The 18,265-nt window shown below is 36.1% G+C and overlaps 1 protein-coding gene across 2 annotated transcripts in view; it reads left to right on the top strand.

Moving 5' to 3' along the window:
* The window catches only part of LOC130672907 (homeobox protein araucan-like), a 49,806-nt gene extending 36,327 nt beyond the window's left edge, over positions 1–13,479 (top strand). The window contains exons 4-7 of one of the 2 annotated variants that reach the window (XM_057477686.1): positions 1,522–1,880; positions 4,070–5,096; positions 5,237–5,327; positions 10,378–13,479. In XM_057477686.1, coding sequence (XP_057333669.1) covers positions 1,522–1,880; positions 4,070–5,096; positions 5,237–5,276 — 1,426 coding nt within the window. In that variant the 3' untranslated portion in view covers positions 5,277–5,327; positions 10,378–13,479. The remainder of the gene's footprint in view (positions 1–1,521; positions 1,881–4,069; positions 5,097–5,236; positions 5,328–10,377) is intronic. The other variant, XM_057477687.1, reaches the window with a different exon arrangement.
* The last annotated feature ends 4,786 nt before the right edge of the window (positions 13,480–18,265 follow it).

Consider the following 18,265-nt stretch of genomic DNA (forward strand, 5'->3'; position numbering starts at 1 on the left):
CATCAAACTTTCATCCATTTCGAGCAGAGAAAGTTCACAACTAAAGTAAGTTAACTCTGCCGATGTCTTACCACCAATGTCTGTTTCTACTCAACAGATAAGTGGACACGCGAGCAGATAATTTTCAGATAAGTGCCCAGTGCACCCCCACCACCGCCGACAGCTTTCTAGGATCTTGGTCCGAAAAGTAGCTGTCTCATTTAATTCAAAAGCAATTCGGGACCTGATTTATCGCTTCGACACCCACGGCATTTATCGCTCCACTAGCCGTATCCATCATCTTGATATTCATTATTTTTGTTTTTTATCTTTCATGCCGAACCCGAGTCTATACAGTAGGAGACTATCATGCTACCAAATCAGATCCACTCACACAAGTGGGTCACATCTGCTTGATGTATTTATTTATGAGGCTAAAAAATCCAAATCCAAATTGAATGAGGGTAGGAATGTATGGTCACGGTGGGTTGCCTCATATCCCGTAAACCAGACCGGCATTGTGTGTTTTTGTGTTGCTCTATTCCTGTTTTAGTTTCTGTCCCTGGCTGTAGTGATACTCGTAGATGTAGATGTAGATGTAGAAGTAGATGTAGTGATCGTCAACTCTCAGACCCCCGTTGTGGAAACTCATTGAATGGGTATTTCAGTTGCCAGTAGCCTCTACGAGCCACTTGGTATCGTGTGTATAACAGCCAAGCTATAATACCGTGGGTGTCGAGATGAAGGGGATCGATCGAATCGCCATTACCGCTCGGAGAGAGATAGATTGGACGAACATGGCGATCGGCGAGTGTGCGACCGGGATGGAAACAGCTCTATTGGGTAGACTTTGGTATAGAGTACAGAATATAGAGTCTAGTGTATAGAGGATGGAGGCAGAGGCAGAGGCAGAGTGTGTAGAGTGAATAGAGTGCGGCCTCGATGGAATCACGCCGACAACGCGTTGCCGAGGGTGGTTTATTCTCCGTATACATTTGCCGCGTATCACCCTACGATAGGATGACGCCCTGGTTTAGGGCGAGAGAAGAAGGCTTTATAGATACGAGGGCGTGTTTCCCCGTAGCGCGACACATGCAACCACTCACTCACTCTGAGTATAAAAGCCCACTCTGTCTTTCTCACCAGCTACTTTATTAAATCCCTGGGGAATCCGCGTACTACTCACCACCCTGGTTGAATCTCCAACGAGTATAGGGATTCAACTGGATAAATCATCCTCTAGAAGAGTAACTTCCTAAATTGTGTCAGTCAATACTCGGATACAGACTCCTCTGATACATATAAGCAGACTTAGATTTAGCTTTCAGATGATATTGTTATCCTGTCACATTAAACCGGGGCTCGGGTAGCTGGAGTACCCACGCTATCTTATTCTGATAATCCACCCACAAGTTGACTGATACTTTGGCATTAGCTCAGAACAACAGACTGACTAGGCCAATAAATAAGACAGGGATGTGTGCGCTTGTATATTTTTTATTTATTTCATTGAATTATTCTAAATGGTGAATTGTCTTTTAGGTATGGAGCCGGGTACGATTTGGCGGCACGTCGGAAAAACGCGACCAGGGAATCGACGGCGACTTTGAAGGCCTGGTTGAACGAGCACAAGAAGAATCCTTATCCGACGAAAGGGGAGAAGATAATGCTGGCGATAATCACCAAGATGACGTTGACCCAAGTGTCCACGTGGTTCGCTAATGCGAGGAGAAGACTTAAGAAGGAGAACAAAATGACGTGGGAGCCCAAGAACAAAACTGACGACGACGATGACGCGATACTCACCGACTCGGAAGATAACAAAGACAAGGACGAGATGGGCAGTGAGCACCGGAGTGACCGCGTCGGAGATGACTCTCAACGCAGTCTTGATGACAATGGTAATAATTTCATTATATTTACTCATATTTCTGTCAGTAATTTATGCAATAAGAGACCTACCGAACACAATTAACCCAAGAATTCCAATTAGTGCCCAGTTTATAGTTCCTAACCTCACTTCCCCGCGAAATTTAACGTCACTGTGTACTTTGGCGCGTCCAAAATTCACAAAATTTCGTGCTCACCTAAATTCACTTTCCAATAGTGGATAGAAAATAAAATTAAAGCCTTGAGGCAATTAGTTGACGAGCTGGGAGTAATCAAAAATGGCAAGTGGGGCTCGATCGGGCAAACCGACGCGTTTCCATGGAACCTGCCGAGGATTTAACTGAAGAGCAAAGTCTTAGCATGTAATACCGACATTATGAAATATTTAAACCGCAAACTAGTCAGCATATCACCACCGAGAAATTCCAAATTCGCAATGAATTCAAAGTAAGTGAGATGAGGATTGTGTCGCGGCGGTGGACATAATGGTTCACATGTGGGTAAACACAGTGACGGGTTGCGGGTTGCCGAGCCAAGAGATTAATGGCCTTTGGGTTCGGGCTTAGCTCCCATTCCCTTCCTCACACCACCAGCTTCTATACCTCTCTCATATATACATATACATATAGATATAGATATATAAATGCCAAACGGACTGGTAGGTCCGTCGGTGTACACAACACACTCGCATACTCTCAGAGTAATGCAAGAGTGCGAGGGTGCGGCCAGACTGAGTACTGGACCTACTCCAGTCCAGTTCCGCGTAGATATTTCTGCTGGTTCTGTTGATAAGTCTATTAAATGTCAGTGCTTCCTGTTGCTGTCGATATGTTACTTTGGTAAGCAATCTCGGGCTTCAGCGATTAATTGAACAGATATTAATTATGGGAATTAATGGGTGATAACAGAAGGTCAAAAGTTAAAGAGCCACTTGTGGCAGTATCTGTTTAGTTGAGCCATAAGGTTCAGTTTTATAAGGGGTAACTGCACCCCAAAAGCCCACAAAACTCTCTAGGCAGATCTCCGTCCTTGTGCTGGATGTCTAGTTGGATTGAAGGGAGCGAGAGAGACGCAGTAGAAGCAGAAGCAGAAGCAGAAGTAGAAGCAGTAGAGGCAGATCTCTTCGCTTGGGGAATTATCGCTTGACGAGCCATCAACTAAACCCTCTGGCAACTCATTCGAACCTCTTAATGAAATTCTCACCCCTGACTGACTGGCTGGCCGCCCGCCCTACCAGACAGTCGGGACGCTCCGAGTGCCTTGGGATACAACCTCCTCGTTCCCATTAAATCAACGAGAGAAAGACAATGACAAAATATACAACTCGTGCTGAGGTTGTATTCAGTGTTGGTGCATCAGTGAGCAGTCTGCGAATGGACTCGGGTGTAAGTCGTTGGTGTTTCCGAACAAAAAGACGAGAAAAGTGGTAAGGGCCGCCGAGGGATACAGAGAGCAGAGACACGGGGTGAGAGAATGAGAGAGCGAACTGAAAACGAGTGAGCAGACGTTGAACAAAAAGAAAAAAAGACGAAGAAGGAAATAAAAAGAGTAGGAAAGAGATATCGAGGAAGCCCAAGGGGATCTCAAATCTCTCGTGCTCCCCAAAGTGGTTGCAGGCTTCGCTCCCCGGTTTTTTTCACAGCATCCCTTACGGCTTAGCTCTCAATGAGCAGACCCAACCATCCACCCTGGGTGAAGAAAACCCTCTTCTTTCCCTCCCTTCTCCCCTCGTTTTCGCACTTGCTATTTTTCACTTTCACCCGCGATTTCTATCTCCCACTTTCTTCAATGCCTCCCTTTTTTCCTTGATGCTGACGACACCCTCCCCAGTCCGTTTCTTCCTCGGTCTTTTCACCGGCCCCGCAATGACACGCATACCCGACTCGCTTTCACACCAGGGACTATAAACCATTAACGGCAATATTGCCATTGAGCCGAGCACACTTAGACCCTCACCAATAATTAACGAGCCCGGGGATATATCTCTGGCTTATCGTCCTTGCCCCTCAATTAAGTGTCGTCTACGTACATTTTTAAAGCTCCACACAAGCCGACAAGTCGATCCCACTCTCAAATAACTAAAACCACTTATAATTCCCGCTACCGAGTGTCCCCATCTCTTCATTCCTTTTGCTATTCCCATTAATCAAAAATCCATCATAAATGTAATCCCCACTGAACAAGTTCTTTGTGTTTGCAGAGCCGATAAGACACGTCAAGGCCGAGCACATGCACCACGAAAAGGACCTGGAGGATGACGACGACCTGGACCTGGAAGATGACCCACGAGCGCGCGGCGACATGGGCTATCACCACATGCCGCACCACAGCCATCATCACCACCATCATCAAGGCTACGTAGGAGAAGACCACCACCTCAAGGAAGAGGGAGTCAAATCCGACTGCCAAGCGGGAGTTCCCATTCCCGCGACGAAGCCCAAGATCTGGTCGCTGGCTGACACCGCAGCCTGCAAGACTCCTCCACCTAGCAGCCATCCGCACGCGCATCAGCACCACCAGCAGCAGCAGTACCTCCACCATCACCACTACGGTCTCCAGCAGCAGCAGCAGCAGCATCAACTCCAGCAGCACAATCCTCACCACCACCAAAACACCGGGCAGCCCTGGCAGCTGGGTCCCTCCGGGCCAAATGACAACTCCGGTCTCGGCGGACTCACGTCCTTCGCCCTCCCCTCGTCAGCTACCTCGATGAGTCCTTCAGCAGCCGCGGCCACCCCCTACTCCAACGTCTCTAGGTACGGCGGGTTCCTCAGCTCCGGGAACCAGCTCCACTACAACCCGAACTCTTCCTCGGCATCTTCGTCCAGCGCATCGTCCAGTGCCGCAGCGGTGGGGTTTCCCGAAGTTGGTACGGACACGCCACCCCAAACGCCACCCAACATGAAGGTGGCGACGCCCAATGGTGTGATCCAAGCAGCTCCAGCAGCAGCGGCCTACTGCCCTGGTGGCATCAACACAACCGCGGTCACCAGTAATCCCAGCACCCCGAACAACCTCTACCCCAGCAACACGATCCTCGCCTCCAGCAACACCGGGTACTTATCTTCCAGCTCGGGCTCCTCCGTCAGCAGCAACTCCTCGTCCTTCGGCTCGAGACTACAGAGTCCCCACAAGGAGACCTTCGTCAACCAGAACGGCCTTCACCAGCAGACCGCTGGCAGTCTCGCCACCGAAGCCACTACTGCGTTCAAACCCTTCTACAAAGAGTGAGTTGATTCTTTGGTTTTATTTGACTTTTTGTTCCCTACCTCCATTGCCACCATCAATAACAACAACCCAGCGCTCACCCATGCATTTATACTCTCAGTTATAAAATGACCTTTACTCTAAGCTTTATTTATTCTAGATCACAATCTATGGCTAGTGGATTTGTGTCACCAGTTTAGGAATTAACACCTACCGATCTTGAATGATTAACTTGGGACTCGGCTCTTCAGGTAAGCTGGAAATATTTTATTATCTCATTTTATATTTTTTATCCGTCCTTTCGGTTTTTAAAATATTCAAAGATCCCTCGGAGCTCGGATACCTAGGCCACTATCATCACCGAATTAAACTACATCGGAACCGGGCAGGAGTATATCCAAGTCACTGTTGCGTAAATAATAATAAAACCCAACTCTGTTATTATTTTATTGAGAGCCATTGATGCATTAGATCGCGGATTTATTTTCGACGAAGGAACAGGATTATAGATACAGCCTGAGATTAATAACTTTGGTAATAAAATAAATTAGAGAATAGAAATGGTAATAGGTGCCGAGGATAAAAGAGCAAGACCATGAGCAAGAGAAGGGAAGAGAAGGGAAGAGAAGGGAGCAAAAAATAAAAATAAAAAAATGAAAAAAGAGAGGCTCGTTTCGAGACATCTTGCCCGAATGGAAGACCGGGTGTTAGCTGGATGTCCTTATCTCGTGGCAATCTGATCCTAATTTATAGTCACGTCTCGAATAAACTAGTTTTCGCTGTCGTCACCTCTGCTCGTCGGCTCAGACGATCGAGAACGTCCTCTTACTCAGTCCCCGGTCTCATCCCCAGTTCCCGCTCTCGGTTTCTGCCACCTTTTTTTTGCTCCGAGAAATTTTCGCCACTCAACGGTCCCAAGTTATTATGCTGGGCCCGATATAAAGCATTTTGAAATAATCGGTATTTTTAACCCGCAGATTCTCGGCGGACGGGTATCGGAATTTATTTACCCAAATAAAGGCTTTTTGTGGCTCGCGTTTGTGGGTTTGGGAAAATATTTAGCGGTGTTAATTGACGGCAGGGTGGACTGGAGGCGGGTTTGTTTAGTCTGGAGCCACAGGACTCCAGAGAGAGGAGAGAAGAGAAGGAAGGGAAAAGTAGACTCAAGGTAATTGGCAATTAGTAAGGGGATATCTAATTGCCGTGTGGGCGATTGCGGGTGGCGGACCTGAGCTGCCGTTGCTCCCGGCGATACGAGCCCGGTTCAATGCCCACTGAGCTGATCCGAGCCTTCTGATCACATCATTTAATTGTGATCCCATCGGTGGGTTATTTCTGTGCACAAGTACATGGTAGCTTGTAAAATATTTCCAATTACCGCGAGCTAGAATTTTGTTTTACGGATTTCGAGAGAGGGCTTTTTAATAACATTCTCGCTAATTGCGTTAGTTCATTATTTACGATACAAAATTTTTATTAAAAAATCCGTCGATTTTTTTTTAACCGGCACCTCAAAAAATTCCGGCAAAAATAAAAATCTGAGCCATCAATTAATTATCGCAGTTAAAAAATAATAATCATAAAAAAATTCGCCGCAACAATAAAATGTAACATCAAAAACAAACAAATTAACGTTAAAATGGAGAGAGAGAAAGTTGGGTGGGGGGAAGAGGAAGGGGAAGGTGAAGGTGAAGATGAAGGCACAGGTACAGGGAAAGAGGAAGACCAGTAGATCTGCATAAAATTTGGGTTCTTACTAGAAATATCTCGAGCGTGTGTTGGTAACGGCTACCCATCGTAGGATTCCGGGTGGATGGGTTAGATCTCCCTTAATAAATCCTTTGGCCCAAGCCAGAGCCAGAGCCAGAGCCCGAGTCCCAGCCAAGCGGATTCTGAGATACCCGCGGCCATTCTGTCCTCCCAGGACCTTCTTTGTCCCACGAGTTAAGGAAATGCCTCTGAGGAGGCGCGAATACCTGAGACCTCAGTCCAAGTCCGACTCCAAGACCAAGACCAACACCAAGACCGACACCACCAGCGTCCCGTTGTTCACAAATTCTTCGTCCCCCTTCCTCACTCTACTCTATTTTTAGTCCTCTTTGTACTCGACGTTTATTTTATTTATTTTTATTCTTAACTAAACTTAATTCCTTATTTTTTTTCTACTTTATTTTATGTATAAAAGAGAACAGTCGCGATGAAACGATGGGTTCGTTTTCGGAACAGTTCAATGAACACGAAGCGTCAACGAATTACACGTTTCGCCGCGCAACAAGTGGTAAACCCGTTTCTTATTCGTGATCCCAGACTATTTCAAAGTCAATATGGAAATGGGATTTTTTAAATTTTATTTTTTACACTAAAACTCTTTCGCAAGAACCCGAGAGCTTACGATTGTAATAATTATTATTATTTAATTACGGATAAATCGTTTGGCTGAAGTTTGCTTTGGAGAAGGACGGGCTGAAGGGAGTGAGGACTTAAAACATTAAGACAAATGAGATGATAGTCGCGCTAACGACTCTCACGGGTGCTGATGAATTGTCCTATTACGTGGAATAACTTCCAAGACTGAGACTGAGACTGAGACTATAAGTGATAGAACAACTCTCGGGTCCTCGTCCTCGCACTCGGCATTTAGCATCGGCGATTGTTCGATTATGTCAACTGACTCGAGCCACGGACGGGGCCGTCTATTGTGAAATATCCCGAGGTAATCACCGATATAATGCCGTCGTAAATCACAATAAATATTTTTTTTGAGACCCGGGTTCCAGCGGGATAATCGATGACGGATTTTATTTATTAGACGGCGTATTGTTCTTGTACATGCGTTTAGATTTTTTTACTGGTGGTAGAAAAAATAAAGGACTAGTTTGTTCCGATGGATTTGCTGACAAGTTATTGGCTTGTTTTTAATTTTTTTTTTTTATTGAAAATTTTTTTTTATTTTGGAGTTCGTATAAAAAATTTAAATTATGGATGGAATTAAAAATTTTTTTTTTCTACAATTGAATAAAAAAAAAAATGCACATGTAGAAAATTTAAAAAAATATATGTGCAATTTTTAGAAATTTTTTTTCTTTTTATTTTGGAGTTCGTATAAAAAATTAAAATTATGGATAGAATTAAAAATTTTTTTTTCTACAATTTAATAAAAAAAAAAAATGCACATGTAGAAAATTTAAAAAACTAAATGTGCAATTTTTATAAATTTTTTTTTTTTTTTATTTTGGAGTTCGTATAAAAAATTGAAATTATGGATAAAATTAAAAATTTTTCTTTTCAACAATTGAATAAAAAAAAAATGCACATGTAGAAAATTTTAAAAACTGTATGTGCAATTTTTATAAATTTTTTTTTTTTTTTTATTTTGGAGTTCGTATAAAAAATTGAAATTATGGATAAAATTAAAAATTTTTTTTTCTACAATTTAATAAAAAAAAAAAAATGCACATGTAGAAAATTTGAAAAACTACATGTGCATTTTTTTAAAATATTTTTTTTTATAACTTTTCGTTTTTTTTTTTAAATAAAAAAATTATTAGACGTCGGCTAATTTCTGTATCATAAAATCTGTCATTTGATTTTTAAATTAAAAATAAAAATAATCCCAGTTAATTATTTTCATTAACTTTTTAAAAAAATCTTATAAATTCTCCGGTACTAAATATTTATAACTCCCGACATTTCCATCACTTAAAAAAAAAAAATAAAAAAAAGGTATAAGAAAAAGATGGGCCATTGAAGAAAATTAATTACCACGGAGTCGGTCCCTTATCTTCGGATATGGATGTAGTAACTGTTGAATATACAGAGATATAAGTCACAGGTAACATGGATGGTAGAGCTATCCAGAGACCGCCTATCCCTTATATCCGGCTTAAGTGCTCTAGTAACAAGCATTTACACGTTACGACGTTCCTTCGCCGAGTAGAGAGTCGAGCGCAATGTCATCCGCGCTCCATTCCGCTGCCACCCCCGCCCCCTTTCCTCCCGGTTCGCTAAAAACCGGTCCTGCTGCACGCTATGCTCCCCGGCTATCCGAAGATACATAACTTGGCTCTCCTCCTTCTTCTTCTTATCCTCATCCTTATTTACCACCTCCTCTGTCTCATTTTTTCACTACGGTAATTGTAAGAGTATAGAGTACAAGTACAACTGAACGTACGAGTACGGGTTCGGGCGCGTGACATTCGCGATCTCGTCTCATGATATTGAATATTAATCGCTCACGTGCGAGGATTCCGAGTTGTCGATTATTATTCCATGTGTACTTAACACTTCGCACCTTCACATACAACCTTCATTTATTCCTTACATACTTTGTATTTAAATATATATATAATTATCTCTCAAACTAGAAATGCATTTTTTTTATCAAGTAATTATTTTGCCTGATACTTAAATAAAGATATCTCGTAAAATATCAACTTTACGCTAAAATATATTCAAACCTTTTTTATTTGAAATTTAATTTCCTACAAGTTTGTTCTCATACATTTTTATCGTACCTTTGATAGTTTAGTCGGAAATTTAAATTTAAGTACTGAGTAGATACCTGGGGAAAATAAATTATCGCTCCGAAATTTCTTATCAACAAATCGAGATACTGGCCAAAGTATCGAAGATACGTCAAAAATGTATGATAACAAATTTGTAGGAAATTAAATTTTCTACAAATTTGCTCTCATTAATTTTTATCATATCTTCAATAGTTTAGTCAGAAATTTAACTTTAAGTACTGAGTAGATACCTGGGGAAAAAGAAATTATCACTCCAAAATTTTTTATCAACAAATCAAGATACTGGCGAAATTATCGAAGATACGTCAAAAATGTATGATAACAAATTAATAGGAAATTAAATTCTCTACAAATTTGCTCTCATTAATTTTTATCATATCTTCAATAGTTTAGTCAGAAATTTAACTTTAAGTACTAAGTAGATACCTGGGGAAAATAAATTATCACTCCAAAATTTTTTATCAACAAATCAAGATACTGGCGAAATTATCGAAGATACGTCAAAAATGTATGATAACAAATTAATAGGAAATTAAATTCTCTACAAATTTGCTCTCATTAATTTTTATCATATCTTCAATACTTTGGTCACAATTTAACTTTTAAATACTAAAAATATCGTCAAAAAAAAATTTGTTTATTAATTTTGTTTATAGTAATAATAATAAAGAATTGATCCATAATTAAATGAGTTTAAAATCAAACCCTTGCCTCACTGATATAATTATTAAACTTTAAACCAATAAAGCTAACAAACAATAATTTTTTGTTTCAGATAAAATGAAAGTCTCTAAACAACAAACAGGATAAAAAGTAAAAATAAAAATAAAAAATGTAAAGTCAGGATGACAACAACCAAAACAAAAAGAAAAACAACACATACCAGGAGATAATAAGACACAAGGAGATATTGATAGTACGATGAGCGGACTCCGTACCGTTTTTCCATCTCCGTCTGTCTGTGTGTGTGTGTCTGTATTTGTGCGTTCGCGTTGTGTGTCGTGTGTCTATACTATGTCCGTCTATACTTTTACCTTTATATAAATCCTCAGAGTACAGTTTACAGTTCAGTTAAAAGCGAGCGAGCGAACGAACGAACGAGATTGTATACAACCATACAACCGTACGGAGAATGTACTTTACTATTACATGTGCGATGTACAGACAAAGAGAGAAAGAGAGCGAAAAAAAAATCTAAAAGACCTTATGCTTAAGAGCGACAGCGAAATGAAGAGAGAAAGAGAGAGAGAGAGAGAGAGAGTGAGCCGTGTGAATACCGGATTAGTCCAAAAAGGATTAAGAGAGTTAGAGATTAACGTCAACGTATGCTTGTATTCCATGCATGCGTGCTCTATGTCTCACCATAAAATACGAAAATCCATTTTCAAATGGACTCACAACAAACTTTATTTGCCAGACGGCTAATTATTTTTTTTTATTTTTAATTTGTTACATAAAATAAAAGTAATAAATTTTAATTAATTAATTATTATAATTGTATATCGTTCTCTGGGAAAAGAGTATTTAATATATCGGGATACGTGCAAATGGCAACACTAATATATATAGATATATATTGAATAATTGGGAGCAATATTGCTCCTGATGGTTTACTCTGTATTATATTTATTAAATTGGCGAATAAAACAACGAGCCTATAGTTATTAATAAAAACAATTACGTCCATTTTCAGCTAATAAATATCATAATATTTTATTGACACCCGTTCAAAGCTTTACCAGTTAATGTCAAGTACATTTAATTGTTTGTATAATTATTTAAATGCAGAATACTGATGGTTATTTATTTTTGGATTCAGTTTTTGGAGCTCGGGCGCCTGTACTTGGGAGGTAGTTGGGATAAGAGGGTCGATAAGCACATGAATGGATAGGAAATTTAATAAGCTACGATTTTGGTATCTGTGAAAATTTTCGTACGAAAGTTATTTTGGGAGTTATGGGAGTTTTTGTAGTTGGGTAATTTTTTGATATTTTGCGGGAATCAGAAATTTGAGAAATTTGTTTTGGGCGTTTCTTTGGGAAATATTGAAAAATTTGGGCCAACTAGTAGGTCGTTGGAAAGGAAATTTTGTCCTCTACAAGTTTGATATCTTTGAAAATTTTCATACAATCAATAGTTTCGCAGTTACAGTCATTTTAATAAGTATATATAATTATTAATCCAAAATCTATATTAATTTCAAAAGTTCATTTTCATCATAACTAGGGAACTAATTAACGAAACTAGGTCGAAAAATAGGTCGTTGGAAAGGAAATTTTGTCCTCTACAACTTTGATATCTTTGAAAATTTCCATAAAATCAATAGTTTCGCAGTTACAGTCATTTTAATAAGTATATATAATTATTATTTCAAAATCTATATTAATTTCAAAAGTTTATTTTTATCATAACTAGGGAACTAATTAACGAAACTAGGTCGAAAAATAGGTCGTTGGAAAGGAAATTTTGTCCTCTACAACTTTGATATCTTTAAAAATTTCCATAAAATCAATAGTTTCGCAGTTACAGTCATTTTAATAAGTATATATAATTATTAATCCAAAATCTATATTAATTTCAAAAGTTTATTTTCATCATAACTAGGGAACTAATTAACGAAAGTGGGTCGAAAAGTAGGTCATTGGAAAGGGAATTTCATAATCTACAATTTTGTTATCACCAAAAATTTCCTCAAAACCAAATTAACAGGCGTAATCATAAAAAAAACCTAATCCGCGGCTCCAAAACGCGAAATCCAAAAATGAGTAGTCAACAAACGAAACCTCAAACCGAAATATTGTAATTAAAAAAAAAAAAATACATAACACAGTAGTCCCCGCAATGTAGCTTATTAAGTGACAGTGTACTTTAAGCGATAATTACGACATAAACATGTCGCCGTTTACCATGTACGAGTGTTGCCCATTATACCCCGTGGCCATCCCCACATCTCCCATCTCACCCACGTGTTAATAAATCCACACTAGCCTAACATAAGTGAACTCGATTATCGGACTCACTATCGATATATTGCTATTGGTATTGGGGATGCGTATACGTCATGATTCATTAATTATTATTATTATTATTATTATTATTATCATTATCATTATTATTATTATTATTGTAATATTTTATCTTAAATAATAATCTCGCACTATAAATATAAATTATGTAAACAAATTATTTATATTTTCTTAAGGAATTAAAAAAAAAAAAAAAAAAATTACATGCCACTAAATCAAATAAATCTGTCCAGTTTTATTTTGTTAGTTAAGTTGATATTTATATTCCGTAAAACTCTGGTGAGAAAAAATTAAAAAATTGCTAATTAATTAATAATTAATAATAAAAAAAAATTGATTAATTTATATCTGTGATAATGTGGGAGTTGGAATCGAAAAAAAATTTTTATAATATAATTACTAATTAATTAATAAATAAAGTAAATTAATTACTAAATAATGTTATTAACAAAATAAGTAAAGATGGGCGACATTATTATTAATTATTATTATTATTATTATTATTATTATTATGATTATTATTAATTGTGACGGCGGCTGCAATCATCTAATTTAATATTTTTTATCAATATATATATACATATTAATAAATATACACGTGTATGTATATATTGATGTATGATGTATAAGAAAAATATAAATATGAATATATATAAATATAAATATTATATCTTAGGACGGGTTTAATGTACAAGAGTTGAGAAAAAATAATGAACTTGTGTACACATTGTAAAATAAATGAAAAAAAATCAATGAAAAATTTTTCTGTACATAATTTTGAATGTGAAAAATAGAAAATATATATATTGAAAATATTATATATTATTATTACCATAATTATCGTAAATTAGATTATTAATTATTATTATTAATTATTATTGACATTGTTAGTTTTATTTTTAAAATAATATTATTACAAAAAAAATATCTGTCTTATTTATTTTTATTTTTTTTAATTTAAAACAAATAGCGAAATTTTGAATTATAAATTGTCAGTAAAAAATATGAGGTAAAATGGTCATGGGATTTTTAAAATTTTGATAATTGTAAAAAAATTTTATTGTGATAAAATATAAATTTTTATGGGGCAAAATGGTCATGGGGTGAAGTGTCAAAATTTTAGTTCGTGAATTTAAATTACGCCGGAGTAAAATGGTCATAATTTTTTATTTCAATCAAAAATTTTGAAGAAAAGTCAATTGTAATTTTTAATAAAAATTTTTATGATCCTGAAGTTAGCCGACGTGTAATAATTTTTTGATTTTATTTTAGACAGTAAATTATAAAAAAAAAAAAATTTGAAAAAATTGCACCTGTAGTTTTTTTAATTTTCTACATGTGCATTTTTTGATTTTTTTTTTTTTTTAAATTTAAATATTCAAAACAAAATCCAAAAATTTTTAATTGTCTGCTAACTTCAGGATCGTAAATTTTTCAAGTGTCCATTTTACCCCAGGACCTAAAGACCCTCTAATTAAAGTAAATAATAAACAAACCATTAATAAAAAATTTATTAACTTTAAAAAAAAAAAATTTTAACTGACCATTTTACCCGACTTTAATTTAAAAAAAATATAAAATTTAATGTCAGACATGAGCGCAATTGAAATTAGTTAATTAATTGACATAAAAAAATTTTTTATACAAAACAAAATTACTAATATGATAATAATGTTAATAATAATAAATAATAAATAAAACTACTCGAGAGCGAGAGAGAAAAAATAAAATTGATAACTAGTGGGTAAGAGAGACATAATAATAAATTAAAATGTCAAGGTGGTGAGGCGAGTTTAACCCCCGTCAAGTAAATATTTCCCCTCCTTACTTTCCTAAGGGGGACCTTTATCATTATTTTTACTATGGGTTTAGTAACTTTATGGCGAGCGAGTGAATTTTACGTGTACTTGTGAGTGTGGTCAGGGTGAACTTGAACGAGACTTGGCTATTTTTTGCCCAGTCGTTTATTTAAAATTTTTTTTTCAATCGCGTCTAGCTGTAGTGCAACGGGGTGACTAATATACCCTCTAAGGATAGTATGCGCGTTTCAGGACGCGTGATACATCGTCATACGTGGCCCGCGGGACAGCGCTGACCGTGTACACCTTCACCTTCGCCGTGGGACGTCTCACGTTAAACTTATCCTCCATTACCTCAACTCTGCGATCTCACTCACAAAATTTTTTCCTTTTTATTTTAATAAATAATTATGTCTTCATATTTCTGTACCCGTATAAAGATTTTTCATTGAAATTATAAATTCACTTTTTTATCAATGGGTAGCAATTTTTTTTTTCCACTCGTGCCATTAAAATTTTTATTAAAATTAATTACTGATAATTTTTCATTTGAATTTGAATCAAAAATTAATTTTTAACCGGAATTACTTTTTTTTTTTGGAAGCTGAAGAAAATTTTTCAATGAAAAAAATTATCAATGGGGAATATAAAAAAAAAAAGTAATAAATCTGGAGTATCTGGAAGAAGAAAAAAATTAGAGCCGAGCGCAATTTAAAAAAATCTAATCACCAAAAAAAAAAAAAAGTAGTTAATTAATAATCTCGGCAATAAATTAAGATATCATCAGATAAGTCGAGTACCGTGAGGTTAAAAAGCCGTTTTAGATTTTGTAATAAAAAAAATTTATAGTTTTACGATATATCTGACAATAATGATAAACCCGAAACACGAAACTAAATTAACTGAGAGCAAGACACGCGGAGACGCGGATAGGACTCGACTCGCGTACCCGCGTAATCAAATGAGCGAAATAATCAACTGACAAAATGGTGGCGCGATAATATTCTACACCAAGACGAATCTACTTAATACGTCCACACACATATTGTTAGTCGATAAATGCATTACAGTTATCGTATCGCCAGTAAAGATGTTTACACCGCGTAATTCCCCCACCCTCTATATTTATTTTTTGATGCTGATGCTGATGCTCGAGCTCATGTTTGTCTCCAGTTTATTTATTATCGTTTTTTTTCTAATTCTCCTCACCAAAAAATACTTACACTCCTTACATATATATTAGGGTGGTCGTTAAAAATTAAATTTTCTCAGGCGCCCTATAAAAAGCTTCTTTTTAGTGAAAAAATACATGGGGAATTTGGTTTTTTCGTTTGAAGTAAAAAGAACACGTGCCGCAGGACGATCAAAGTTCATTTTTCGATACAATCGCGGTTTTTTTTAAATATCTCATGAAATATGCAGATTAAAGGAAAAAATCATAGGAACAATTTTGTAGGAAATTAAATTCTTGACAAAAAAGGTCATAATCATTTTTTTTATAAAATGTGTATTTATGAAGATATTTTAAAAAAACTGTTTTAGATCTTATCAATTGAGCGTTTTAAAGATTACAAATGTTTTTTTTAAATATCTCATGAAATATGCAGATTAAAGGAAAAAATCATAGGAACAATTTTGTAGGAAATTAAATTCTTGACAAAAAAGGTCATATTCATTTTTTTTATAAAATGTGTATTTATGAAGATATATTAAAAAAACTTTTTTAGATCTTATCAATTGAGCGTTTTAAAGATTACAAATGTTTTTTTTAAATATCTCATGAAATATGCAGATTAAAGGAAAAACTCATAGGAACAATTTTGTAGGAAATTAAATTCTTAACAAAAAAGGTCATGTTCATTTTTTTTATAAAATGTGTATTTACGAAGATATTTTAAAAAAACTGTTTTAGATCTGAATTGAGCGTTTTAAGGATTACAAATTTTGAAAATAACATTTTTCTAAATATATAGAAACTGTAACAAGTATTAATAATTGATTTGTTACGAGTTACGAAGTTGTCTATATTCAAGAAAAAACGTTATTTTTAACATTCGTTATCCTTAAAATGTCCAATTGATAAGATCTAAAAAAGTTTTTTTAAAATATCTTCATAAATACACATTTTATAAAAAAAATGAATATGACCTTTTTTGTTAAAAATTTAATTTCCTACAAAATTGTTCCTATGGTTTTTTCATTTAATCTGCATATTTCATGAGATATTTAATAAAAACCGCGATTGTATCGAAAAATAAACTTTGGTCGTCCTGCGGCACGTGTTTTTTTTACTTCAAACAAAAAAACCGAATTCCCCACGTATTTTTTCACTAAAAAGAAGTTTTTTATTGGGCGCCTGAGAAAATTTAATTTTTAACAATCACCCTAATATATATATATAAGTACCTGGGGTAAAATGAGACACCACAAATAGTGACAAAGAATTTGGAGCTGATCAACTTGCATTTTTCGAACAAAACCCAAAAAGTCTCAAAAAATGGTGTCCCATTTTGCCCCAGATACAGTAAATAAGAAAAATGGGAATTAAAGTCTCTAATTAGTCGTCACTGCAGTTAATGAACTATTAGTAATTTTTAAATTAAATTACCAACCATATATATTTGTATATATTTATTTGTATATTTAATGTCGTTATCGTAAATTAAAAACCAAACAAATAGTGTTTTTAAAAATATATATGATTAGCTCTTGGTCTTTTATAAGTTTTTGTTGGGCATCATCGAAACCTAGCAGTCGGGTCATTGATAAGTCATCACTATCATACTTTTTTATATACATATATATATATATACTGTGGTCGTTAAGTGTAATGTAAGTTGTGGTAGATGAGGAAATGTTTATAATTTAATTTCATGGGGGATTGAGGTGTGTTGATGATATGAGATATCTGAGGATCTTGCTCTGATGTATGAGTAAAGATTTAGTGGTCAGAGGATCGGGATCGGGATACGGTAGGGCATTTTGACGACGTGGATTAGTTTCGGAGAGCCGTTTAATGGGCTCTTGTCAACGGGTTCGTTGATCGTTGACACGGACTCTGTAATTTTTTTTCTTTAATTTTGACATATGGAAAATAATTAGGAGACACAAAAATCATTTTCAAAATCCGTAAACCTCGAAAATGATAAAAAATTACAAAATAATTTTTCCCGAGTAAAATTAAAAAAAGTCCCATAAATAAATGTCGAGATAAAAAAAATAAAATTTTTTTTTCTAAAATATTTCGAGACTAAGCTATCAAACTCATCTCATGTCCAGTCGTTAGTGTCATCTCCTGGACGATTTATCATCAGCATCCTCCGTAACAGCTCGCGTCTGATTGTCCTCTTCCAGTAACGCAACGGCGAGTCATTATTTCAAAATAATCTGAAACCGATGGTGATTAGTCGCTCCCATCGCGTCACCTGCTCTCTCTAAACACTCACACTCACACTCACATTCAGCTCAAAAATCCGTCACTCACCCACACACTCACACTCAACCCAATCGACAATCGATCATCTCTAGCCTCCCAAATTGACACTGTCAATTCATTCTCAATTCCTCCATAATTTCCGGTATTTAACAGCTCACCGTGACCGCACACGTCGATACACATAACACTCACACACACACACACACACACACACACCTCGCATTATAATAAATATACAAATAAGCTTAACAAAATCAAAGGCAAAACAAAAAATAAATCTCCTCAAAGAATCCATTGAAAAATTTTTCGAGACATTTTAAAAGACTTAAGTCCTTTCTCTTTTCCTCCTCCTCCTCCTTCTTCTTCTTCTAACTTGTTATTTTTTTTAGTTTATCCGTGTCA

Source organism: Microplitis mediator, chromosome 8 (genome assembly GCF_029852145.1).
Source record: "Microplitis mediator isolate UGA2020A chromosome 8, iyMicMedi2.1, whole genome shotgun sequence".
NCBI classification, from domain to species: Eukaryota; Metazoa; Arthropoda; class Insecta; order Hymenoptera; family Braconidae; genus Microplitis; species Microplitis mediator.